The sequence below is a fragment of the Macrotis lagotis genome, chromosome 8 (genome assembly GCF_037893015.1).
Source record: "Macrotis lagotis isolate mMagLag1 chromosome 8, bilby.v1.9.chrom.fasta, whole genome shotgun sequence".
NCBI classification, from domain to species: Eukaryota; Metazoa; Chordata; class Mammalia; order Peramelemorphia; family Peramelidae; genus Macrotis; species Macrotis lagotis.
This window is the reverse complement of record NC_133665.1, coordinates 102,118,218-102,145,534: the sequence shown is the minus strand read 5'-3', so window position 1 is coordinate 102,145,534 and position 27,317 is coordinate 102,118,218. Positions and strand designations below refer to the sequence as shown.

At 41.4% G+C, this 27,317-nt stretch overlaps 2 protein-coding genes across 7 annotated transcripts in view; one reads left to right on the top strand and one right to left on the bottom strand.

The window, feature by feature from the left end:
- The window catches only part of GUK1 (guanylate kinase 1), a 32,213-nt gene extending 22,866 nt beyond the window's left edge, over positions 1 to 9,347 (bottom strand). Inside the window, exons 1-2 of one of the 4 annotated variants that reach the window (XM_074197778.1) lie at positions 9,236 to 9,347; positions 39 to 152 (exon numbers count right to left, since the gene is read on the bottom strand). In XM_074197778.1, coding sequence (XP_074053879.1) covers positions 39 to 152; positions 9,236 to 9,320 — 199 coding nt within the window. In that variant the 5' untranslated portion in view covers positions 9,321 to 9,347. Of the gene's footprint in view, positions 1 to 38; positions 153 to 1,578; positions 4,150 to 5,207; positions 5,298 to 8,919; positions 9,071 to 9,235 lie in introns of those variants that run through there. The other 3 variants (XM_074197780.1, XM_074197781.1, XM_074197779.1) reach the window with 3 other exon arrangements.
- Positions 8,418 to 20,605, top strand: MRPL55 (mitochondrial ribosomal protein L55). 3 transcript variants are annotated; one of them, XM_074197783.1, is made up of 4 exons: positions 8,418 to 8,440; positions 11,258 to 11,404; positions 13,891 to 14,092; positions 20,359 to 20,605. In XM_074197783.1, exons 2-4 carry the CDS (start codon positions 11,379 to 11,381, stop codon positions 20,509 to 20,511), a joined length of 381 nt encoding a protein of 126 aa, XP_074053884.1. In that variant the 5' UTR covers positions 8,418 to 8,440; positions 11,258 to 11,378; the 3' UTR covers positions 20,512 to 20,605. The 3 variants fall into 3 exon arrangements, with proteins under 3 accessions (XP_074053884.1, XP_074053886.1, XP_074053883.1); XM_074197785.1 differs by lacking the exon at positions 8,418 to 8,440 and adding an exon at positions 9,477 to 9,578 and having other exon boundaries at positions 11,303 to 11,404; XM_074197782.1 differs by lacking the exon at positions 8,418 to 8,440 and adding an exon at positions 9,477 to 9,578.
- The last annotated feature ends 6,712 nt before the right edge of the window (positions 20,606 to 27,317 follow it).

Genomic DNA, 27,317 nt, shown 5'->3' with positions numbered 1-27,317 from the left:
AATTCATCTCCCATCCCAAATCAACCATAAATACTCACGGGAGACGCTGAAGCCAAAAATGTTGCCATATTCTTGAAAAAGTTTTTTCAACAAGGTGCTTTTCCCAGCACCTGATGGTCCACTGAGAACAACTGGCCTTGGTCCCGTCATCCCTGGGGGGGGGGGGGGGGGGGCGCAAAGAAGGGAGACATGAGGAAGAGAGAAAGGATAAGGAGGGAAGAGAAAAGAAGGGAGAGAAGAAAAAGGAACAGAGAAAGAAGAGAGGATAAGAAGAGAGAGAAAAGGCAGAGGAGTAAGAGAAGAGAGGATGATAAAGAGAGAAGGGGAAAAAGTAGTAAATGAGTTACAAGGGAAAGAGGAGAGGAGAGGAAAAAAGGGGAAGAGAGAAGAAAGAAAAAATGAGGGGGAAAGAAGACAAGAAGGTGAGGGGGAGAAGAGACAGGAGAATGAGGGATGAGAGGAGAGCAAAGTTTTAACTTGGAAGTGTGACCCTTTGCTTAAGACTTCTATTAGATAGCTTCCCCTCATCTCACTTTTCCCAATCCCCAAGGCCAGAAGATTTCCTCCAGGACTTAGTTGGCAGGAAAATGACACTGATCCCAACTGCACCAATTAAATCCAACATATTCAATTAAATGAATATTTAAGTGCCTACTCTGAAGAAGGGCCTAAGCTCCTTCCCCGAGACAAATAAATGATGACTGAAGAACTTAAATTCTAGTGGGGGGGGGAATATGCACAAAAATTATGATACAAGGGAGAATGAATTAAGTGTAAGTAAGGGTAAGAAGAAAAGGGCTAAGAGAAATTGCTTCTCCTTAACACACACTCACTCACACTCATTCTCTCTCTCTCACACACACTTCCCAGCCTTAGTCTCTTTCTTTTTTAACATTATATTCCCTTCCTTCCTTCCTCATATTCATTGTCCTTACAAATTCCTCCCTGATAAATGACTTTTTAAGAAATTAAAACTTGTATCTGCTACCCTCTACCATCTGACTCCAGTCTACCTTGCTGGCTGTCTCTCTTGATAGTCCTATTTGCACACTGTCCTCCTCCTTTCTGTAGTCTCTCTTTGAACACACCAAATCTCTTATCTGCCCCCGCTACATTTCTTGAAGTCATCTCTCTCCAACTCCAACCCAGCTGAATGTCACCTCTCTCACAAACTTCTCAGGTCAATTTTCTTGCATCTGTCTTCTGCATCCGGATAGGCTTCATTGCTAAGAAGGATCTTAGAGCTGATCTGGCATAACCTTATCATTTTTGCAGCATCTTGTACCCTCACCCAGCCTGAGAGCTCCCTGAGAAGCTTTGTATTCCCAGCATAGGAGATGCTTAATGTTTGTTGAGCTGGATTAAAAAGATTGCTGGGATCTTCTAATGTTCACCAGTCCCTGTCTCCTGAGGCTGTCAAGGGCAAAAGAAAAAAAAACCTTCCATTTTTAGCTCTATTTCTGAGCTTTCAAGGTGAGCTCAATTGCTCATAGCCTCAGCTCCCCACCTGCCTTTTCTGGTAGGAATGCACCCACCCATCCTCCTCCAGCCCCCATTCCCAGCACCTGCTGCACTTACTTCTTATTTCAGATTCTTCCAGCAATGCTAGGTTTATTTCTAGGTAAGATTACCCTGCTCTTGGTCAGAGAGCTCAGGACACAGAAGGAAAGCTGCCCTAGCTGGGTTGAACTGAACCTTAAATCCAGATAGGATGGTTCAGAAGAGCCAATGAGCACCTCCTGCCAGTGACTTAGCCTAAGCAGCTCTGCTTCTAGTCCTGTTGGTCTTGTTCCTAAATCTCTTGGGGATAAGGCATCATCAGCTATTTAAAAACCTGTTTCTCTCCCCCTGATTAACTCCTTTTCTTCCCTAATTCCCACCCCAAAATGTGAAGTGAACTCTTTCTTCTCCAACTGTTCCCTTTGTCTGGTCTCTCCTCTGCCCCCACCATTTTCTGTCTTTCATTATGTTTGTTTATTCAGCTAATGTTAAATAATATAGTATCTCCCATGTCCCTCTAGCCCCAATAGACCCAGGACACTTTTCATTTTTGCACCCTTGGGCTCTTTGAACTTGGCAGGTGTTTAATAGATGTTTGTGGAACTGAATTCATCCATTCAACATGGATTTTCTGAGCACTTACTGTGAGCAAACCTCCATGGAAGGGAACAAAAATGTTAATTCATCATCTATACTAGGGGAAATCAGAAGATGAGAGAAGGGTAGAGGTCTTCAGGACCATCTAGCTCCAGCCCCTCATTTTACAAAGAGAGAAACCAAGATCCACAGAGAAAGGACTTGTTTGGTCAGGTCTCACAAATACTCTATGAGAGAGTTGGGATTCAAACCCAGTTTTTCCACATCTTGGTCCAGTACTCTTTTAATCATGTGCCAAATTAAGCAAATAACCCAATCCAAGGGAGGAGGAGCCAGATGCTAAATGCTAAATGTCATGACCCAGGGCAGAATCAGAGCTATGAGACCCACCAAGGAATGGCCAAATAAATTGTAGTTAATGAACATATTGGAAGAAATGACCAGGACCAGAAAGTGTAGAGAAGCATGAAAAGACTGACAAAAACTGAGGCCAAGTGAAATGAAGAGTCAGAAAATCAGTACACAAGGACTGTGATGATATAAATGACTCAAGAGGAATGAATACCAATGAGACCATGTAGAATAAGCTTGGCCCCAAAGAAGAAAGAGAAGACAGCTCCCCCCACTGCCCTGCAGTGGAGATCCATGAGGGTGAAACCCTGAATATGTAATACCAGGTTTTTTTCAATATATTGATCAGTTTTACTGATTTCCTCCCTCTTCTTTCCTCAAAAGAAAGTATAAGAAATGATTTTCTGGGAGGGAGAAGGGAGAGACAAAAGGGAAATTGGGGTAAACAGAAAAGAGCAATAAAAATGATTTAGAATATCACTTGGACTTTAAAGGTTATGGTTCTCTAAATGGGGCTATCAGGTGCTAGGTTTCTGGAAAAAGATGACATTTGGGGTAGGCTTTGAAGACTATATAGGATTTTTCCAAATAAGTGAAGAAAGAGATCGCTCTAAAATTATATGATGATTCTATATCTGTATATGGGGGGAGGGGGTGTAATGAAAGAACATTCAGGCACCAATAACCTACTTTACCCCAAAAGATGATAAGCACAGTAACTAAAGTTTGTTTTAATGTACATAACCACTCCCTATGAGATTAAAAAAATGACCAGTATTCTGCAGGGTGGACAGAGGTGGTCAAGGAAATTCACTTGGTCTTGGCATTACAGAATATTTCTACTAATCAAAGCCCCAGACTCTCAGAGCTATGGGGAATTTGTCTACAATTAAACCTACTTATTTTTCAGGTATGGAAACATCAGCTCAGAGGGCTTTTAAGGGATCTGACCAAAGTCCCAGAGCTAGTTATTATCAGAGCTGGAACAAACAACAAATAAATAATTTGAGTCTCCTGGCTCCCAGCCCAGGGTCTGTGCCATCGAACTGTTGCTTTCCAGTTTTCCAAGCATTACTAAATATACATTATTATATATATTCTCTCTTTTGGTCATTTTAGTCAAAATGTCCCTGCAATGGAGAGACAGGCAGGGATGAGCCTTCAGATCTGTGCTAGAATTCTAGAAGTGCCTTTATCACAGAGTGTTAGTCTTCAAGGATGCAGGATGTCAATGTTATATGTCAGAATCACCTACACCTTAATTGCCTACGTGAAGGTGACTGAAAAACACTAATCTCCTGGTGGTCAGCTCTCTGGTGGGGAGCCCTAGCTAGTAATAGTCCTTATACAAAAGATACACATTTAAAACCTGGTTTTCACCTGAACTCTGTACAGTCTGCCAACCTGTCTGGGTCTTTGGGAAATCAGGTCACCCTCAAGTAAGGATAAAGCAAGTGAGGCCTTAACAAAATAGGCCTCGGGAAGGGGTGGCTAGGTGGCACAGTGGATAAAGCACCGGCCCTGGAGTCAGGAGCACCTGGGTTCAAATCTGGTCTCAGACACTTAATAATTACCTAGCTGTGTGGCCTTGGGCAAGCCACTTAACCCCATTTGCCTTGCAAAAACTTAAAAACAACAAAACAACAACAACAAAACAAACAAAAAAAATAGGCTCCAACCAACCTTTGCCTATTTGACAGAAAGGCCTTTGTAGCTGTGAGCTCTTATCGTGCTGTGTTATAAAAGGGGATGTCCTAGGGTGACCCAAAGATGAAGCCAGCTGAAGGCGGGGGGGGGGGGGGGGGGGGGGGGGGGGAGAACATGAGAAGGAAGACACTCTCTCCAAAGCAAACTCCCACTGACTTCTCCAGGGAGAAGGCAGGGAAGTCAGAATCCATTAAGCACTAGAGGAAGAACACCAGAAGGGCCTTCGGTACACAAGACACTCTTCCTATCCTGCAATTTACCCACCAAAGATAGAGCAAAAAAAGAAAAAGCAAAGGGCTGCTCCTACAGCAATATCTGACTTCATTTTCAGACTCTTAATAGGATCTTCCATTCTCTACAGTTCCCTTCGTCTGCCCTGCCCTAGGCAAGGTTCCTGATTGCTTTCCTTCTCTGGAAGGCCCTGCTCACTAGATAGTTGAGGGGGGGGGGGAAACCACAAACCCTGTTGCTCTCAAAGGAATTTCATAACCAAGAAATCAATTTAGGATACAAAGAAGTCAACCTCTGGCAGTTATGGTAAGCTGCCAGGCCCACCCAAGACAGAGGGGCCCCTAGGAAGCCAGTCCCCAAATCATAACTGGGCAAGAAAATGTGGAAAGCTTTATTATCTCAGGTAGGCCTGACCTCAGCTTCAAGGTCCTCATAGCTCTGCTAGTTCATCTATTTCCATTCTCTTGGCCCTTCAGCATTGCAACCAAGCCATTATTCCCTGTAGCCCAATACAAAAAAGGAACTGGACCAAGGACCTCTTTCTGCCTGTCTTGGGGGCACAGTAGGTCAACCATGGTATCCTTATGGCTTTCGTCTTGTGGATAAATGCCAATGGGGAAACACCTAAATTGGCACATGACTAGTCATCACCACACCTTTGCTGAGTTTGTAATTCATTGCAAGACTTTCAACCAGGATCCCAGAAACAGTTCTAAATCTACTCCTTTTCAACCCTACCTTTCTAGTAGTACTTCACATATTCACATTTAAGTCAAATTGAATCACTTATTGTCCACTAATTTAATCCCAATCTCTCTTACTTCATCCAGAAAAACTGTCCTCTGTGTCTGGCACTAATTCTCCTGATTATTCAAAGTTTTCTTTTTCTTCAAGGTCCAACTTCTATGCCTCTTCTTTCATGAAGTCTTTTCTGATCTCCCAGTCAAATGAATTCTCCTTTGCCCCTATCATCCCATCTGGACACAGAAGGCAGTTAATGTTTGCTAAATGACTAATATGGAAATATGTTAAATGTACACATACAACCTATATCAAATTTTTGTTGCCATGGGGAGAAGGGAGGGTGGTAAAAAAAAACGTGAAACTTAAAAGCTCACAAAAATAAATGTTGTAAAACTATCTTTAAATGAAATTAAGGAAAAATAAAATAAAATAAAATAACATTAATAAGAAGTGCATCAGTTAAAAGACTCATTTCTAAAACATATAGAGAACTGAGTCAAATTTAAAAGGATACAAGCCAATGCCAAACTGATAAATGATCAAAGGATATGAACAGGTAGTTTTCCAGTTGAAGAAATTAAAGCCATCTATAGTTACATAGATGCTATAAATCATTATTAGACAAATGCAAATTAAAACAACTCCAAGATAACACCTCACACCTATTAGACTGGCTAATATGACAGAAAAGGAAAATGATAAATGTTGGAGGGGATGTGGAAAACTGTACATTGTTAGTGGAGTTGTGAAATGATCCAACAACTTTGGAGAGCAATTTTTGAAACTATACCCAAAGGGCAATAAAACTGAAATACCCTTTGATCCAGCAATACCACTACTAGTAGGTCTGTATCCCAAAGAGATCATAAAAAGGGAAAAGTAACCACATGTACAAAAATATTTATAGCAATTCTTTTTGTAGCAGCAAAGAACTGGAAATTGAGGGATGCCTTCAATTGGGAAATGGCTGAACAAATTGTGGGGTATGGATGTGAGGGTATACTACTGGTCTTTTTTAAGAAACCAAGAGCAGACAGAATTCAGAAAAACCTGGAAAGACTTACATGAACTGATGCTGAGTGAAGTCAGCAGAACCAGAAGAATATAGCATATATTAACCGAAATATTGTATGATGATCAACTATGATAGATTTAACTCTTCTCAGCAAAACAGTTATCAAAGGCAATTCTAAAAGACTTGTGATGGAAATATCATCCACAACTAGAGAAAGAAATATGGAACCTGAATGCAGATCAAAGAATACTATTTTCACTTTTTAAAAAATTTGTTGTATGATTTCTTTTTCTTACAATTTTACAATGTGACTAAAATGGAAATATGATTGTACCTGAATATTCCATATCAGATTACTCACTGTCATGGGAAGGGGGGAGGGAAGGAAGGGAGAAAAATGTGGAACTCAAAATCTTATAAAAAACGAATGTTAAAAAATATTTTTACATGTAATTGAAAAAAATTAAAAGAAAAAAAGAAAAAAATGTTTTGTTGAATTAATAGTAACTCATGGAGGGTGAAATTTTCAAACCTACCCAAAGCACACAGATGCCTTCTTCCAAAGTCGTGCTCAATGATACTGTAGGTAACACATGGTTTGGCATTTCTTTTCTTTTTTTTCTCAAATTTCCTATGGACTGTTTGGTTGCAAAGGGACAGGTCTCAAACACATTCTAAACCAAAATACATTATGTGTTCAGGAAAAGTATCCAAGGAGCTCAGAGACAAAGGGAAAAAAATCTACACATTCTCCTAAACTATCCCTAAAGAAAGGCTACCTGGTCATTATCATTTTGGAAAGTAAAAGCATCAAGCATTGAACAAAGAAAGACAAAAGATAGTCCCTGCCCTAGAGAAGCTCCCAGTCTGGGGGGGGGGAACGGAGGGACAAGATGTAAATAACCATAACAAACAAGCTCTATGCAGGATAAGAGGAAAGGCACAAGAATTTTTTTTTAGCAAGGCAGTGGGGTTAAATGACTTGCCCAATGTCACACAGCTAGGTAATTATTGTCTGAGGCCTGATTTGACTCCAGTACTCTGTCTGGGCCACCTATCAGAAATATGATCAGGGATGGCTAGGTGGCGCAGTGGATAGAGCACTGGCTCTGGAGTCAGGAGTACCTGAGTTCAAATCCGACCTCAGACACTTAATGATTACCTAGCAGTGTGGCCTTGGGCAAGCCACTTAACCCCATTGCCTTGCAAAAATTAAAAAACAAAAACAAAAAAAAAGGGAAAAAAATAACAATTCTCTTTCCTATTCCCAAACAAATTTTGTCTATTTGCCTGTTTTAAGTGCGGATGAATAAGTTAGAGGAGTGAGGCTGGGCATCTGAAGCATGACCAAATTAACAGGAAAGTCCTCCTAACCAACAAAAAAGGACAAGGCTAATTTTGTATTTCTTCCCCAATCTTTCCTTAGGCCTGGCTGAATCTCCAACTGTCCAACAGACATGTACACCTGAATCGGCTCCAATTATTTCAAAGTTAAAATGACCCCAAAAAAATAAGTTTGGCTCTCTTTTGTTGACCTCTCTGTGTCTGTTGTTGGCATCACAGTCTCCCCAGTCCTCCAAACTTGAATCCTTGGGATCCTCCACATATAATGAGCTGCTGCGTCCTACTAATTCTACTTCCAAGATATAACTTGCCTATATATCTTCTCTTCCCTGCTCTTATGGGTATTTATTCAGGCTCTTATCTCTTCTTGCCTAAACTATTTAATTGTCTCTTATTTGGTTGTTGCCTCATTATCTTCCCTCTAAAATCCACCATTCAGACTACAGAAAAAAAATTCACTCAAATGAAGCAGTATAGATGAAAAGAATTTTGTAAATAACATCTATTGAGGTAGCGTTCAAAGTCCTTCACAATCTGACTCCGATCTGTCTTATTCCATAATACTCTACTCACATGTTTTAGTTCCTCTTAATTTTATATCTATCATCCTAAGGTTCTTGGAATAAATGGACTCTCCAGCTCTCTTTTGAATTCTTCCCCCCCCCACTTTCAAGATCCATCTGATTCCAATTCCTCTATGAAGTTCTACCCCCCCCCTTTCCATGAGGTATAAGGAAACTCTTCCTTTTACAACAGCCTTTTTTGCCTGAGCATTTATAGTGTATCAATTATTCCTGCATCTCTCCTAACTCACAGAGGCTCTTATAGACCCAGAGAACAGAGAGGGTCTGTACTGGAGCATATGAAAACTTGTGGAAGGAGCTGAAAATGTTTCATCTACATGAAAAAAGGTTCAGGGAGGTCATGACAATTACTTTTAGATGCTGAAAGGTTAGTATTATAAGAATTATATAAGTATATATATATATATATTATATAAGTATATATATTACACGAGTATATATGTTTGTATATAAGTATTATAAGAATCACAATTGTAATAATTATAATTATAAAATTATAATTTTATAATTATAATAACAATAATTAGTATTATAATATATAATAAGTTTTATAAGAATGTTTATAAGAATGTTTGATCTCAAAGGGAAGAACCTGGAACAACGAGCTGTCAAGAGGCCTCGCTAGTTTTGACACAGGACTTATGCAAAAGTGGAAGGGGAGCCTGGTCCGGTGGGTTCCACCTCACTTAAGATCTTTAAAGCAAAGCAAAATTTAGAGGAACTTCCTTCAGGTTAAATTAAGTAGAACTATTGTTGCTTTGAACAACAAAATCGAACGGAGTCAGATCGTTTCCGCTCGTTCTTCCTCCGGTCCGGGGGCGCTGGGGGTACACAGCAGGCGCTTACTGGATGCTCGCAGATCATGTAACACGGCCTCCCTCGAGGGCAGCGGGCCGGGTTATCGGGCCGGTAACTGGGGCTCGATGACATCCCCGGGCCGGGCCTGGGCTTGGGCGGCTTCATTTTCCCGCCTCCCTCCCTCCGAGGGGGGGGGGCCGCGTGTCCCGTCCCGGCCCCCGTCCCTCCCCGCACCGCGCTGTCCCCTCCCGGCTCCCGTCGCCGGAGCGCGGCTCCGGGAGCGCGGCTCCGGGATCGCGGGGGGGAAGGAGGGAGGGGATGTGCCCGGCCCCGCGCCCGCGCCCGCCCCGCGCCGTGGCCTCACCTGCGGCTCGGGCTCCGAAGGCGGAGGCGGAGGCCGGGGCGACTCCGGCAGCGGCAGCCAGCTTGGACCAGAGACGCCAGCTCATGGAGGCGGCCCCCGAGGCACGAGCGCGACCCCGCGCTCTGACGTCATCTCCCCGCGCCGTTGCGAGGCGACGCCGACGCGGCGCCGTGACCTTAGCCCCCGGCGTGCGAGCTGCGGGGTCGCTACAGCCCGAGGCCGCTACAGCCCGGGGCCGCGGCCGCTACAGCCCGAGGTCGCTACAGCCCGCGGCCGCTACAGCCCGCGGCCGCTACAGCCCGCGGCCGCTACAGCCCGAGGCCTGGGGGCCGCAGCCCCGGAGGTAGGTAGCGCGGGGTCGGGGCCCTGGGAGCCCCCGGAGCCGCGGCGCGGAGACAGGAGGTGGGCAAGAGGGGCGCGGCCGGGCCTCCGGCAGCACCGGACCCCAAGTTAGAGGCCGGCCTCCCCCAAGCCGCGACGGCGGGCTGCCGGACGGCGGGGCTGACCCTGCTGCGGCAGCCTCCCCTCCGCTTTAGCACAGAATACAAGCATTTTGTCTCTTATGCGGCAGTTAAATTCCTTCACTTTGTGGAGTTAGAAATGCCGCCTTCCTGCCAAACTGCTGGTTGTACCCCCTTCCTGGGCTCCCAGGCCTGCAACAGCCCCTTCCCGTCCTCTTGGAAGCCCTTGTCCCCCTCCAAGCTACCCCAAGGGCCACCTTCAAACAGACCTTCCTGGATTCTTCCAACCTTAGCGTCTCCCCCGTGGAAATTACTTTGTATTTACTTATCGCACATATTGTTCTTCCCCTCCTTGCCGGTAGGGACAATTTCATTAAACCTGTGATGCCACATATAGGTCCTTAATATAGTTATTAGATAAATAGATCCATTCCTGACATATAAAGGTATTTAATACAATAGGTAGGTAGATAGAGCCTTATCTGTTGGTCAGAGGTCTATAGACGCTTCATTGGGACTTGAAGTGGGGAATTCCTGGTAAGGAAACCTCCTCTTGTCAATTAAGAGCAGCGTCTTTTCAGCAACTTGGTAGCTTAGAGAGTCGTTTGGGAGCCCTGAAAGGTTACAGGGACTTGCCCGGAATCACAGCCAGTGGAAGTCAGAGGTAGGATTGGGACCTCTATCTTCCCGACTTCTGGGTCCTTGAATTAAATTGAATCTCTAAGGCAGGGATTCTTAACCATTTTTTTTTTTGTGTCAAGGATCTCTTTTGCAGTCTGGGTAAAACCTATATAATACTATTTCTTAAAACATTTAAAAAAAATTCATAATTGAAGAAATACTACATTTCAGTTAGAGATTATTGAAAATAAAGATGTAGGGCGGCTAGGTGGTGTAGTGGATAAAGCACAGGCCCTGGAGTCAGGAGTACCAGAGTTCAAATCTGGTCTCAGACACTTAATAATTACCTAGCTGTGTGGCCTTGGGCAAGCCACTTAACCCTGTTTGCCTTGCAAAAACCTTAAAAAAAAAAGAAAAGAAAGATGTAGTTCTCAAAATAATTTAAAAAATAAAAACATTTGGGGGTAGCTAGGTGGCACAATGAATACAGCACCAGCCCTGCATCAGGAGGACCTGAACCTGACGTCAAATGTGGATTAAGACATTTAATAATTGCCTAGCTGTGTGACCTTGGGCAAGTCATTTAATTCCATTGTCTTGCAAAAAGAAACCCCAAAATGATGATTTTACATTACATGAACTATAAGACCCCTTTCAACCCTAAAATGTAGATTCCCCATCAGTTTTTTTTTTAACCTGGTGATCATTGTAGAATTCATCAGCTCTTTGATTCCCCAGAAAACTTAATATCAGGTGCTTCCCAAACTATGAGGATAATCAAGATCCTAGGAGAATCTGATCCCTTACTTCCTAGTATGATTGAAAAGGTTTGAGGAGGAGAGGGTTGGCAGTAGTATTTTGTTTTATGGTTTTTAAATAGAAATAATTTTAAGAGAATGATTAAACTAAAAAAAAGATGTCTCTTTTTGTTGGGCAACAGATTGTACACTAAGTATCTATCAATTAATTCTTTGGTGCCTTGGAGGTGATGAGGCTCAGTTGAGAACTGTGTGAAGAGGGCCTCCATCTTACAAGCTGCTTTGGTCATACCAGGGACAAGAATGGCAGCTGTGAGAAGAATGATTTGGTAAGCACAAAGTTCTGGAATTATGTGGATATTAAACCATGGTCAAATACTCCTTTTTCACCAAGAGTTATCTGTTTTTGTTAATTATTCAGAAAATTTCCGTATTACCCTTTCAGCTTTATCATCCACTATTTTAACAACTTACTAACAATAGCAGTTCACATTGAAATGATGCTTTAAAGTTTAAAAAAAACTACTTTCCTTATAATATCCTAGTAAGACATGAATATCCTTATGTTAAAGATAAGGAAACCTCATTTCAGAGAATTAAAGTGTCTTATCCAACTTACCCTATGAAAAATTTAGGACTCATTTCAGAGTTTGTGATTCTTAAGTCCAATGTTCTCCATCTCCAGTGTTACTTCCCCATGTGAACATACCACTCCTCTAGTGTAAGTTTACTCATTACTTCAGGAGAACTTCCTATCTGTTTACTTATGTTGTTTGCCCTGTGTAAATGGCCTTTTCTTTGTCTAAATCCTAAATGTGAGTTACAAAGGCCCTACCTCTTCCTTATGGGCTTCCTCACCTACTGAAGCTTACCTTCCCTGAATTCTATCTTCTTAATTTATATTTTAAAGCTTCTTAAGTATTTATATCTTATCTGTTCTGACAAAAATCTAGGTCTTCAAGGGTAAGGGACAATGTTTTCTTTTTTTGTTTCCTCCCCACAGAACCCGCCCATACTCAGATATTTATTAGTTGAATGAAAAAAAGATTTGGAAAATCTATTGGAATCATATGGCAGTTTCATAAACATTTGAGGATTTTTTTAATCTTGTACCATAAGTAACTGGGAGAGCCTTTGAAAATCCAAATGTTGGATATGAAGAAAGCTGAAAGAGGAAATATGCTGAGGTCTTTGAAAGCCTAAGGAAAATGCCTCACTTTGGCCAGTCTTTTAAATCCTTGCATTATCATTGTTTTCATACCTTCCCTTGAGTGCCAAACAAGTACAGGCATAATTCAATACTAATAAAATAAATCAACATTAGGACTTTTAAAAAAAATTTTAACTGCTTCAGAAACTCAGTAATTTTAGATATACTTAGTTCTGCCTTTCATCTCATTAGTGTCTCTGAAGATTAATGCAACTTAAGTATCCTTCACTAAAATCGCTTCTGTTGAAGTTTGACCTGTCCATATGCAAAGATTTTTTATCCTTTTTCTCCTATAACCAACCCCTGGAACAGTCAAAAACTCATCTTTTTTTCATAATTGAAGTCATTCTTGTTCTCTAGCTGTGGGGTTAGTTAGTTCTGTGCACTACAGTTTACCATACTGATTTCAAGTGTCTTCAGGATCACATTTTGCTAACAACAAATGTTTAAAAAGAATACTATCTTCCAAGTACGTAGGATTACATTGTAGTTTTTCCAACAGTCCCCAACAAGATCTCAGTTCTATGGGATGTATTGTGTGTAGAAGGGAATTCTCTAGAAGTGTGAATCCTGAGCCAGGAGCCTGTTCTTGGGCTGGCACAGTGGAGTGAGCATTCTCTTCCAAGTTTATTCATAACTTGACCCTGTCACCATGGTTGCTTTTGTAGACAGATTCTTTTTTGGTTTGTTAATTTTTGCATCCTGTTTCTTGACTTTGGACTTTATATTAGAGTTAGACTCTGCTTACCTTCAGTTGGGGGTTACTGGGCTGAGCTTCAGTCTGTTCCACACTACTTTCTTGGCTAGGAGTTTGGTCACTACCTTCCTGGTCTGCACTCTGTTCCATACCTACATAGGGCCCTGCTCCTTATGATGACATCCTCTCCTTTCTATCCTGAAAATGTAATCTGGACAAGGTAAGGGTAAGGGTGTCTGGTTCTGTGCCCATTGCTAGTACAGGCATCCCTAAGAATCTCTTTCTGATCAAGTATTCAGTCCCCTTATTGTCCTTGTGCACTGGGAGCCCCCAACCCCTACCCTAGTGTTTCATAGACCTCTCTGTCTTAAGCTTCCCTGGGCTGGAAAACTGACTCACTGTGATTTTTTTTTTTTTTTGTTGGTTAATCTACTCAGAATCCAGTTTGATGCTTTCTAAAGTTATTTTGAGAGTTGTATTGGGAGAACTCCACAAAAATGCTAATCTGGCTTCTTGGTTCTTTCTATTCTTTTTAGATGAGATCAGAAGCTCTAAATGGGAATTCTAGCTCTGGAAATGATTTGCTATATGACCTGTATAAAATCCCTTTATTTTTTGAATCTGTGTTTTCTCATCTGTAAAATTAAGATAATAATCCTTGTACTAGCCACAACATGGCTGTTCAAGGAAGGAAACTACTTTGTAAATTTTAAAGTACTATTTTGAGGGTGGGGAGATATTTTTGTTACTTCAAGATCCTGGCCTGTTAAACAGCATTGCCATTTTAACATTGCTGGACATATATGTATAATTTTGCCATATTTTTTGTATATAATGTGAACATTTGATGGTAGTTTCATTGAGTGAACAAAAATGTCCTTGACCCATCTGAACCTTTTCCTTTGTAGCTTCCTACAGCAGAATTTAGTGAAGATCAGCTTTCCCTCTTTGCATCACCTACACACATCTTCCATCCAACTCAACTCCAATCGGGCCTCCCTCACTCGAATCCATAGAAAGGCTTATACTCGGTTGTATCCGGTGTTGTTGGTCAAGCAAGATGGATCTACCATTCGTATCCGATATAAGGAGCCTCGGCGGATCCTTACAGTAAGAATTTAAGCAAATTTTTTTTTTTTTTTTTTTTTTTTTTTTAGTTTTTGCAAGGCAGTGGGGTTAAGTGATTTGCCCAGGATCACACAGCTAAGCAATTATTAAGTGTCTGAGGCTGGATTTTAACTCTGGTCCTCCTGACTCCAGGGCTGGTGCTCTATTGTGCTGCCCCACAAATTCAATTTTTAAATTTGTATTAATCCAGAAAGTTTTTATTAAGAACCTACTATTTATAAAACACTGTACTGTGGTTGGGGGTACATACACAAAAGAGAAGACAGAACCAGCCCTCCAGGAGCTTACATTTTATTGGGGATTACCTTGTACAAACAAATATGTCCAGGATAATTGGAGAAGAAAAAAAAGAAAAATGGTATATGAACTGACCCTTGAAGGAAGACAGGGGTTCCAAAAAGTACAGACAAGAAAAGAACCTGAGAGCAACTTATGAAAAGGCATGGACCAGATTATGCAGGGTTTTAAAGGAGATTTTCCTATTTTCCTAGGAAGCCATTAAAGAGGAGTGACCTGGTCAGATTTATGCTTTGGAAAAATTGTTTTGTTAATCGAATGGAGGCTAGATTAGAATGAGGAGAGACCAAGATTTGCAGGTCCAATCAGGAGGAGTTTATTGTCTTCCTGGCAAGAAATAATAAGATCCTGAATGAGAGTGATGAGAGTCATATGAGTAGAGAAATGTGAGAGGTGATGTGGAAGATGTCGAATTGACAAGACTTGGCAACTGGTTGAATATAAGCAGAGGGGAAGAATGAAGAACTGTGACTGTGCCCTCACCAGAACTAAAAGGAGCAGGTTTAATGGGGAAGTTTAAAAGTCCATTTTGAAGGGGTGGCTAGGTGGTGTAGTGGATAAAGCACCAGCCCTGGAGTCAGGAGTTACCTGGGTTCAAATCTGGTCTCAGACACTTAATAATTATCTAGCTGTGTGGCCTTGGGCAAGCCACTTAATCCCATTTACCCTGTGAAAACCTAAAAAAAAAAGTCCATTTTGGGTATGGTGAGTTAGAGATGTATGTAGAGCATCCAGTTGAAGATCACAGTTTACAGGTGCATGGACCTGAAGGGACCTTGGTGGTCATCTCTTCCAGCCCCATCATTTTACAGATGAAGAAATAGAAGCCCAGGGAAGTAAAATGATTTGCCCCCAAGGTCACATAAGCAGGAAGCATCAGAGGCAGAATTTGCACCCAGGTCCTGTGGCTCCAGAAGGGTTTTTTTTTCCCCCACTGTCTTCCTTTGATGTGGAATAAGCAATTAGTGATATAGAAATAGTATTTGGTAGAAAGACTGTTTATTCAGATCTAGGTGTTATTTTTTTTAGAGAGATGATAATTGATGAAATCTCTGAGATCTTTAGGGGAGTTCTAACCCCACACCTAGGGGAAGGATCCAACAATGGAGACTAAGGAGTCAGAATAACCAGGAGAATGCATGAAAACAAAGGGAGCAAGTGTCTCTAGCAGGAAGTAGGGGCCTCCAGGTCCTGTGCTATGGAGAAGTCAAGAAATAGATAGTTTGAGCCTAGGCCAAAGGAAAAGCCATAAAGATCACTGGAAAACTAGAGATAACAGTTTCAGTTAAGTGCTTGGGTCTCAAAAGCTAGTTTGCAAAGAGTTGATAAAAGGAAATAGAGAGGTGGAATTGAGGGTAACTTTTTTCTATTTGTTTGGCTATGAGATGCAAGGTAGAAAGGTAAGTGTGCTCTTTTTTTAATAAGACATCTCTATGATGGGAGATTTATACTGGGCCCTTTATTTTTCCACATTTTTCTCATAACTTGGACAAAGGCATAGATGTGCTTATTAAATTAGAACATTTCATGAAGTTAGGATGGATAGCTACCGGGTTTGATGACCCTCCAGATATCAACCAAGTTTTGTGTCAGACACTCTGCTTGGTACTAGGGGTACAAAGACCAAAGTTTAGCAATGCTTTTTAGGCTATATCAGAGACATGATGTGGAATCAAAAAGAAATTTAATGGGGAGAAATAATGATGTTCTATATTCATGGCTCAAAAATAAATTCCCAATGGGGTGACTAGGTGTCGCAGTAGATAGAGCACCGGCCCTGGAGTCAGGAGTACCTGAGTTCAAATCCAGCCTTAGACACTTAATAATTACCTAGCTGTGTGGCCTTGGACAAGCCACTTAACCCCATTTCCTTGCCAAAAAAACCCCTAAAAATAAAAGATAAAAGAAAATAAATTCACAAATTCAGGTTGAGGAAGGCAGCAGTTCTGATCAGAGACCTGGGGCTTTTGAGTATGTATGGCAAGCACATTGATTTGAATTCTCAGAGGGACTTGTCTGCCAGAAAGCTAATGCCATTGGGAGTTCATAGAGAGGCAGAGTGGCAGAGTACCAGCCCAAAACAAGGGAACAGACAGGACAAGTGAAGTACTGTCCTCAGTTGTGGGCATCACATTTTTGGAAATACTCAGGTCAGTGGGAGCGGTACAGAAGAAAGTGAGACCAGAATAGTGGGAAGACTGGAGGATGACTGATCAGAGGATTTGCTGAAGGGTAGAAAGTATCTAGCTTAGAGGCAGCTAGGTGGCACAGTGGATAGAGCACCAACCCTGAAGTCAGAAGGACCTGAGTTCAAATCTGGCCTCAGATACTTAATAATACCTAGCTGTGTGATCTTGGGCAAGTCACTTAACCCCATTGCCTTGCAAAATAAAAAAAAGACAGTATCTATGTTAAAAAGAGAGAAGCATAAGGAGCATGATGGCTGTCTACAAGAATCAAGAAGGCTGTTATTTGGAGGAGGAGTTATACTCATTCTGCTTGGCCTCAGAAGGCAGAGCTAGAAGCACTAGGCAGTAGGCAAGAGGCAGAATTAGGCTTAAGGTGAAGAAAAAGTCCTCCATATTTGGAGCCCTGCAGAATTTTATGGTCTGCCTCAGGAAAAGATCCTCCAAGAGAGGCTGGTGAACACTTGTTAGGGATGTTATTGGAGAGGCTCTTGTTGAAATTGTGGTTCACCTAGAGTAGAGATGTGGAACATGTGGCCCACAACATTCCTGAGTGTGACTCAACCAGATTAAAATATAATCAAGGGGTAGCTTGGTGGTGCAGTGGATAGAGCACTGGCCCTGGAGTCAGGAGTACCCGAGTTCAAATCTGGCCTCAGACACTTAATAGTTAACCTAGCTGTGTGGCCTTGGACAAGCCTTTGTACCTTGCAAAAAAAAAATGCAATTGAGAAATATTTAGCAAACTAAATAAAAATATGGCAGCCAGATGTCACAGTGGATAAAGTTCCAGGCCTGGAGTCAGGAAGACTCATCTTTCTGAGTTCTAATCTGCCCCGACACTTAATACTTGTGAGATCCTGGGCAAGTCAGTTCACCTTGTTTGCCTAAGATTTTCCATCTATAAAATGAGCTGGAGAAGGAAATGGCAAACCATTCCAGTATCTGTGCCAAGAAAACCCCAAATAGGGTCACGAAGAGTTATACCTGGCTGTTATACCAGCAATAGCAAATAAAAATGTAGTGAAACAGATTGTGTTTTGTGGTTTTTCTATTCTGTTTGAATTGAGTACCACCAGACTACAGGAACTCTGAGGTCCCTTCCAACTTAGACAGTCTCTGATTCTGAAGCTATTTTAAAACTCTTAACTGATTTTCCTGTCTACATTCTTTCCCCACTTCAGGCTGTCCTTAACATTTCTGCCAGATTAATTTTCCTTTTACATAGATCTGTTTATATCTTTGTTCAAAGTCCTTCAGTGATAGAATTCAAATTCAGCCTTTCATTTAGAATCCTTCACAGTTTTGTAATACCAAACTTTTTAAAAATTAATTTTATGGGGGGGCGGCTAGGTGGCACAGTGGATAGAGCACTGGCCCTGGAATCAGGAGTACCTGAGTTCAAATCTGACCTCAGACACTTAATAGTTAACCTAGCTGTGTGGCCTTGGGCAAGCCACTTAACCCCATTTGCCTTGCAAAAAACCCTAAAAAAAATAAATCTAAAAAAAAATTTAATTTTATGTGAACAATAATCCATTTTCTCTTCTATCCCCTCCTCTAACACTTGGAAAAAAAGAAAAATGAAACTTTTGTGACAAAAATGCATAGGAAAGCAAAACACATTTTTATATTGGCATGTCTGAATTCATCACTTCTGTTAAGAGGTTGTTATTATGCTTCCTCATTGGTCCTTTGGAATCAGAGCTGGCTACCATGATGAGCAGAATTCTTTAAGTTCTTCAAAGTTGCTTGTTTTTATCATATTGTTATTGTATAATTTGTTGTTTTTACTTCACTCTGCAGCTGTTCCATTTATATCTCGTAATTTGTTCAGTCATGGGGCAACTAAGTGGCACAGTGGATAGAGCACCAGACCTGGAATCAGGAGGATCTGAGTTCAAGTCCGACCTCAGACAATTAATAATTGCCTACCTGTGTGACCTTGGGCAAGTCACTCAACCCATTGCCTTAAATAAAAAAATATGTTCGATCATTCACCTGAATAGTCAAAAGATGGGACCAGTTTTCAAAGGAAGAAATCTAATCTATCATTTGCCATATGAAAAAAATGCTCCAAATCACTAATAAGTGGAGAAATGGCAATTGAAGCCACTCTGATCTTCCATTTCACACCCAAGAGATTGGCAGAGTTGACAAAAATGGAAAATGACAAATGTTGTAGGGGCAGAAATCTGGCTCACAAATGTACTTTTGGTGGAGCTGTGAGCCAGCACAGCCAGTCAGGAAAGCAGTTGGAATCAGTCATAAAAATATGCATATCCATGTTTTGTTTTGTTTTTAAAAAAGGAAAAGGACCCTATAGACAAAAATTTTTCTAGCAGTTTTTTTTCCCTACAGTGGTAAAGAACTGGAAACTATAAGGAGATATGCCTTTCAATTGCCATATTCTTTCCATTTCTCATAAATTTCCTGACTCCACAACTGTTTTCCCACTATTATCTATACCTACTCAGTAAATCCCTAACCATCATTTAAAGGATCTCTCATGGGCAGCTTCCTTCATTAAGCTCTGTCTGCTTCTTCCCAGTTAATCATAACACTAGATGGCATTCTTCTAATGCATTTATTATATGTATGTGTACATAATGTCAAAACCCTTGCTAGACTATCAATTCCTTGAGGGTAAAAACAATAACTTATTTATAATAGGATCATAGATTTAGGCCTTCCGATATCATCTTATTTAACCCTCTCATTTTACAGGTAAAGAAAAGGCTGGAGAGAGTAAGTCACTTGCCCAAGGTGCCACAGGCTATTTTTATATTCCTTTAGTCCAATACTCAGAGTAATACCAAATACATTATGGGCCCTTAATGGGTGTTAAATAAAACTATTTCTTTGGATGTATGAATTCTAGAGTAGTTGTTGTTTTGTAACAGTTGTATTTCTTTCTTTCTTTCTTTTTTTTTTTTTTGCAAGGCTATGGGGTTAAGTGGCTTGCCCAAGGCCACACAGCTAAGTAATTATTATTAAGTGTCTGAGGTCAAATTTGAACTCAGGTACTCCTGACTCCAGGGCCAGTACTCTATCCACTGCATCACCTAGCCGCCTCAACGTTCTATTTCTATACAGTTTCCTCATAGACGGGAGCCTTGGCTTAATAGTACTTTATACCAAAATGGCTTTCTTTTTTAATAATAGTGCTTGCTAGATGCAGACATGACAGCTCTGATCTTCTCAAATAGGGTCATCCAAGACCTCCCTTTATCAATTCCCACTAATAAATACTTCTAATGACAAGCTTATGGGCTTAGGCTAAAGGAAAGTAGATTAATTCCTGCACAGCAGAAATTCCTAGTTGCTGCTGGAAGATCTTTTGATTCATAAATTTCTAATGAATGAGGTTTCTGAAATTTCAAATATCATGGACATTTTGCTACCTTGAGAATTCAGCTGTTATCTGTACTGTATTAGTGTCATTTATTTGGAGGGGATCCAGAGGAAAGTCATAAAAAAATCATTAAATGGGAAGTAAGTATGAGGAAAGGTTAAATGTTACTGGATTTATAGAGCTTTGATTTTAAAAAAAAATTGCTAAACATAGAATTTAATACTTTTTCTGCCAGGAATGAAATTTTCTAGGGTGGGGAATGGGACAGAAGACTATTTGCTAGGGATGACATGGGAGGGAGTCATGCTTCGGTGTAGGTGGGCCCAGTTGGCCTCCAAAGTCTTTCCCACCTGGGTTTTGGAATTTCATGTTGAATGATTCCTCCTTTTGCTTTTCCCAATGTCTTTCAGATGCCAGTAGATATTGACACACTTTCCCCGGAGGAAAGAAGGATGAGACTCCGCAAACGGAATCTCAGGAATACTGAAGTGGAAAAAAAAGAGGCAGAATTTGAAGATGATTTCAGTGTGGAACAATACGCAAAATTTTGGAAGAAAAAATGAATGTGTTTTGATGTTAAGATTGTATAAAGGGTGAGTGTGTTTAATGCACCCAAATATATAACTATTTTTAAACATTAAAAATGACTAAACCTTAGACTGATGCACTTGTTTATCTTTTATGGGGATGGTTTTCCTAGAGTCTTTTCCTCTGCTGCTTCTCCCTGATTCAAGTACTGAAGGGCAACTTCTGTATGTATAGCAGTGAGAAGTGAAAACAGCATCCCTGTCCTCCAGGAATCTACAGAGGCAAAGGAACCTAATTTCTTTTTAGGAGTTTACACTTTCATAAGAAGATTAAAACACACAACCAATAACAACAATCTATATGTACATATTCTATTTTACAATTACATATTGTAAAATATGTACATTTGTTCATGTTTTCACAGATTCTTATAACTGTGTGAGAATCCTCCAAATGAGGATACAGGCCCAGGGAGACAGAGTAAGTCAGACCCATCTGACTACGTGTCTGGTACTCTTCAGCAGTGATTCTCACATATACAAATGGCAACTCTAGGTAGAATGTGCTCATTGCTAGGAAGGTATGTTGGAAGTGTAGGTCATATTTAAAAGAGGGGATCCTGGGGGGACTTCATGAGAGAGGTGTTATTTGAGCTAGACCTTGAGAGGGGGAAGATCTCAAGAGGTAGGATTAGAGAAATGTTCAGATCAGCAAGATAGGGTTGAAAAAGGTAGCATGAGGTTAATTGGAGGCTGAGTGCTAAGCTATAGAGTTTAGTAGCCATTGTAGACTTTTGATAGGAGAATGACCTCATTTCAGGGAGATAAATCTGGAAGCAGGGAATCATGGATAAAGTGCCAGCCTAGGAATTGCAAAGACCTGGGTTCAAGGGTCATGACTAACATTCTGTCCCTGTGATCACTTAACCTCTCAGTTTCCTAGACAAGTCTCTTAAGACTAAAAATTGCAGAGAAGATGCATTGGTAGAGCGAGTTTCCTTTCCCCTCCTGCTTGGGCTTCTGACTTCCCAGAATTCCACCCCATGCCTCATTGTCCTGGAACATCCCTCTGGCAAGTCAAACCTCCTGTCCTATTGGTGGATTCCTCCTGACACCTCCATTTTGGCGAGTACCTCAGACTGGCCAACCTTTATTCCCCTCTCAGCTATGCTTCTGACCCAGGAAGTACCTCTTCTATTCCCTTTTCAGCTCTGATTTTATTACCTACCCTTATTAGAATGTAAGCTCTTTCAGGGCAGGGATTATTTTTCTTTTTGCATGTATTTGTATAGTTGCTGCCACATTTCTTGTTGTTTGGTTGTTTTCAGTTGTGTCTGGCTCTCGGTAGTTCCATTTGGAGTTTTCTTGGCAGAGATACAGAAGTGGTTTGCCATTTCCCTCTCCAGCTCATTTTATAGATGAGGAACCCAAAACAAATAGGGTGAAATGACTGACCTAGGGTCACACAGCTAATAAGTGAAGTTAGATTATAATTCACAGAGATGAGCTTTCCTGTCTCCAGGCCCCACACCTTGTCTACTGCACCACCCAGCTGTCCATCTTTCATTTAGTAAGTGCTCAATACGTGCTTGCCTTGCTAGTAAAATCGCAGGTTCAGTCCAGGGTGTGCTCAAGGACAACTAGTAGCTTGGTGTGAGGGTTGCCAAGCCCTCTTCAGGCCTGCTTTCCACCTTTGATGTCCACCTGAGCCACCTAACACTCACCTGTGACTCCCAAGAAGCTGTAGCATGCACAGCAGTCATACCCCAGCAAATCATTTCAGCAGGTGGGCTAAACCAGATTGAGGGAGTCTCCAGTTCATCAGTGAATAGTGGGGGCTGTCTACCCCAAGCATGTGAAGTCTTCCACTGGTGGAATGGGCAGAAGAGAACACTTTATTCCAATGACCACAAAGCCAGCTGAAGCGGATGCCATGGAGTGCTTAGAGCTTGGTTAGACATTGAAGACGCCAAGGTCATGCACAACATCTACAGCCATCACCAGTTGTCTTGCCTCTGACTTGATATGTGGGATCATGATGTATAAGGGAGATTGAGTTGAAAAGATAATACGGGCTGGTAGAATGCTATTACTGTATATCATAATGATAATGGTGGTGGGAATGAAGGAACGAAAACCACATATTACAAACAAAAGTAAGATAACCCCTGCCTTCAAGGAGCTTACACTTAGAGAATCCCCAGAATTTGAGAGTTGGAAGGGACTAATGCAGCCATATAACCTAACTACATGAACATGAAAAGAATCCCATTCTAATAGGAGACAACACATAGTGGGGAAAGATGGTCAGGGATGAGCTGGGGTTCTAGAAAACTAAAGATGTTGAATGGAACAGTAAGGTAGTCAGAAGTAATCTATAGAGGCAACAGAAATGTTGATTTGATTAGTCTTTGGAGCCAGAAGAGTCAGGGGCAAAGCATGGTCCCTCCCAGGCATGGTTTCTAGTGGTCTGGTGTAGAAGATGGAGCAGCAGCAGCAGAAAATAATCAGTATGCAGATGAGGTTGCACAGTCCAGAGAGTACAAAACTAAGTGGGATAGAGAAGAGAGAGACCTACTGAGTTTTAAATTTATAATAGGCAGTTGCTGATGGAGGAGTGGAACTCTGGGGAGAGACTAAGGCTATATTTATAGTTGTATGAATCATCTGCATAGAGATTATAATGAAAACAATGGGAGATAAGACTAAAAAATAGAGCATAGAGGGAGAAAAGACAGCTTTAGTTTAGAGACCCAACATGGATGTTATACCAGCAAAAGAGACTTGAGGGAAGAGTAATCAAAATGGGAGAACAGCCCAGAAAGGAATGACTAGAAGGAAAGCATGGTCAGCAGTGCCAAATGCTACGACAGATACTGAAGGATGAATACTGAAAAAAGGGCTATCATATTTGGCAATGAGATAGATCTTTGGTAGGTTTGGAAAGTGAAGTTTCAGATTCAGAGTATTAGATCAGAAGCCAGATTTCAAGATTTGGGTTGAGGGAGAGTAGATAAGCAATGATTGAAGATTAGAAGGGGAAGATGAGGTTATGATATGCTAGAATAGATAGGAGGGGAAGGGATTAAGGTCACAGGCCTTTTTAAGGATCACCTTATCAGATACTAGAAGAAAAGCTGAGAGCATAGGAGATAGAGTCCAGGGATGTTAAAATAGGAAAGGGGAAAAAAGGCACAGCAAATAGCTTTCTCAGAAAAGTTAAACCCCAGAGGTTAGAGAGAAGGTCATGTCTGGGATAACTTCTATGGATAGTAGGATAGGAAGTCAATTAGCAAAGTAAAAGATTTGCTTTGCCATAGTAAGGACTTAATTGGATTTGGATAACATAAATTTGAGGGGCAGTTAGGTGGTACAATGGATAGAGTACCTGGCCTCATCTTCATGAGTACAAATCTGACCTCTGACACTTAATAGCTGTGTGACCAATAAGTTTGAGAAAGAAACAGCAAACCCCTAAAGTATCTTTGCTGAGAAAACTATAAATGGGGACATAAAGAGACAGTCATGGCTGAAAAAAACAATTGAACAATAACAAAATTTGTAGTATACCCAGGTGCTTGATTCAATCGTCACTCCTCCAGTGACTCCTCCAGCTCTGTTCAGGAGCACATGGGTAGGAGTGAAGGGGGTAGACTGTAGGAGTAATCAAGGTGAGGCTTGGCAAGGGATGTGTGACCACTTTTCAAGGCATTCAAGAGTCAATGGATAATAGGAAAGTTGAGATAGTACAAAATAATAAAAAGCAAGACTACAAAAGAAGCCTATGACAAGTGCCAAGTGGATGATGAAAATACAAAAGAGAGAAGACCAGGACTGAGGGATACCTCTGACGGTGGCCTGAGGTAGTCTGGGAAGTTTTCATTGAGGTGATAATACTTGAACTGGACCTCTCTCTAAAGTTAGCAATACTCTCTTAATTGCCAGTTTCTCAGTCCTCATTCTTGTCTTCCTCAGTAGATTACCCTACTGTCCTTGATACTCTCTCCTGGTTCTCCTCATTCCTATATGTTTGTTCACTCATCCATCACCTTTGCTAGATTCTCGAGATCATGTCCTCTAACTGGGTATTTCTCTGTTCTGAACCCTCTTCTTTCCCTATAATATTTCACTTGGAGTCTCATTAACTCCATGGATTTAATGACCATCTTTATGCTAATGATTTTCAAATCTTCCTTTCTTGTCCCAATCTCTCTGCTGATTTCTAATCTCACATCTCCAACTGAGTTTCAGAAAACTCAAACTAGATATATGTCAAAAACTTTCTCCCTAAACCCTCCTCCCTACCCATTCTATATTTTTATATTACTGTAATGGGGACTCCCATCCTCCTAGACCCTCTGACTCCTAACCTAGGAATCATCCTGGGCTCTTTATCTCTCATCCTCTATATCCAATCTGTTAACCAAGCCCTGTTGATTTTATATTTGCAGCATTTCCTCTAACACTACTACCCCTCTAGGGCAGATCCCCCATCACAATTGCATTAGCCTGTTGCTGGTCTGCCTTAATCCATTCTCCATTCAGCAGCTGATCTATGTCATGCCCCTATTCAATAAACTTTAAGAATGCTGTTTGGCATTCAAAGCTCTTTGTAACCCCTGACACTGCCCCTCCCTAGCTGTTTCACAGCCAAGAGCCTCCATCTGTCAGCTACAGGCATTCTACCTGGCTGCCTTCCATGCTCTCCTCCTCTCCACCTACTGACTTCCCTGGCTTTCTTTTACTGGAAGCCTACCCAACCCCCTCCTAATTCTAGTCCCTTCCCTGAGTTAATTCCACTACTTCCTGTATATATGGGAAATATATGTGTTTATGTACATATAATTATATAATTTATTTGCCTATTGTTTACTCTGTTACTCTGGACAAAGATTGTCTTTAGCTTCTTTCTGTAGCTACACTGCTTAGCACCTAGCTTGGCATATAAATAGGTGCTTAATAACTGTTTCTTGACTGATGTCAGGGATGAGTAGGGGAGAACACTCTGGCATCAACCCCGTCAGCCTCCAAACTCTGGGGATGAGCTCTGGAACTCTTGTCCTGTGGCCCTACTGTTCCTCCAGGTTTCACTTTATACCCTGGCACTCTACTACACTCCACTCCCCTCCCTCTCCCCTCCCCCCCATCTTCCAACTCTGGAATGATAATCAATCCTACCATTGCAATTAGAAAATGTGTCTGTCTACTCCCCTGTAGCTCCACTCATCTCTGTGACCTTCCAAATCAAAATTCCATCCTTAGTGAGCACACAGGATATATTGTCTCTCCCATTAAAAAGTAAGTTTTTTTTTAATCCTCATCTCCCACCTTCAGTACTTAATCAATTCAGTCATTCAAAAAATTAAGATGGTCGGGGAGGGGGTGGGGAGAAGCTAGGTGGTGCAGTGGATAGAGTGCCAGCCCTGGAGTCAGGAGGACCCGAGTTCAAATGCAGCCTCAGACACTTAATAATTACCTACCTGTGTGACCTTGGGCATGTCACTTAATCCCATTGCCTTGCAACCCCCCCCCCAAAAAAAGATGGTCAACAACTTTTTAAAAGGGGGAGAGGAAAGAGTACAGGGAAGAACATCTCAGAGACAAAAAAGAATAAGCATTGCTTGTTCTGTGGATGACAAGAATGTGACAACTCCCACAGAGGCCAGACCAGACTGAGGGGATGTGAAGGCCTTTACAGAGCACTCTGTGACTCCCATCATGTCATACACACCCTCATAGCCAAAGGACACACCTCCATAACTGTCCCAGAGCCCTTTGGCCATTGTCCTTTCTAAAAAGTGAAGCACCCTTATCAGCCCATGGAGTCCTGGGAGCCTAGATTTAGAAATGGAGAAGACTTTGGAGATTTACAAAATTCATCTAGTCTGCCTCCAAATCTCTCATTCCTGAGGCAATGGATGCTATGCCATCTACTGTAGAGGCAGGTTCAGGAAGTGGGGCTTGCCTGGGGTGAGGCCCACAAGACAATGTAAATGCCTCACTGGAGACACAACTTTCTTGTTATGTGTATTCCTTCTATTTCTACAGCTCTGAGAGCATCCACATCTTACTTTGTGTGATTCTTGCTTAGATTTCTTCCAGTTGAGTTTTCTGTCTAGAGTCCCATTTGGATTATGATTTCCCCTTGTCCAGAGAGCATCATTCTGATATTTTCTACACAGCTTGGATGGGTTGCCAGATATGTGACACTGGCACAACACTAAGGGAAACCATTTACAGACTTATTGATGTGTACAGACTTCTGAGCACAGTTCAAGCTTACCAGTCATGTATCACACACTCACTTATATTCACACACACTCATTCACCCTCCCATATGCTTGGTGATTGCTTGGAGGACAATCCTGGTGGAGAGGTGTTTTCTTAAGATGGTACAGTAAGCATCCTCTCCAGTTCTTCTGCTTCAGCTCCTTGAACTTTCAATCCTAGTCACAGACATTCAGGAGCTCAAGTCAAAGATGCTGGAAATGAAATAAAAAACTATTTTATGAAAACTCAGATTTTTGATGGGTGGACAACTCACCCTCAACTCAATGAGGAGCTCATCCTAAACTAGTCAAATTTTCCAAAGCCATTTTAATTCATATGTATTTTGGACTGAATAGTTGTGATTTATTTATTTGAACAAACTGTATAAGAACACTAATACTGTTTGATTTTTGTCTTTGTACCCTCCCAGCACCTTGTATGGTGCCTGGCTCTTAGCAGACACTTAATAAATGCTCTTGTGTTCAATAAAAAAAAAAAATTTCTTCCAGTTTAGCTTCTGTCCTCCTCACTTACCTCAAGGCCCCTTCTAGAAGTTTCTGCATTTTGTAGGT

Bases quoted from the DNA above. Each gene is read 5' to 3' on its own strand.
- MRPL55 (XM_074197783.1), top strand. From the start codon at position 11,379: ATGGCAGCTGTGAGAAGAATGATTTG. The intron at 11,405-13,890 runs GTAAGCACAAAG...TTTCCTTTGTAG, and splicing joins GCTGTGAGAAGAATGATTTG to CTTCCTACAGCAGAATTTAG. The intron at 14,093-20,358 runs GTAAGAATTTAA...AATGTCTTTCAG, and splicing joins AGCCTCGGCGGATCCTTACA to ATGCCAGTAGATATTGACAC.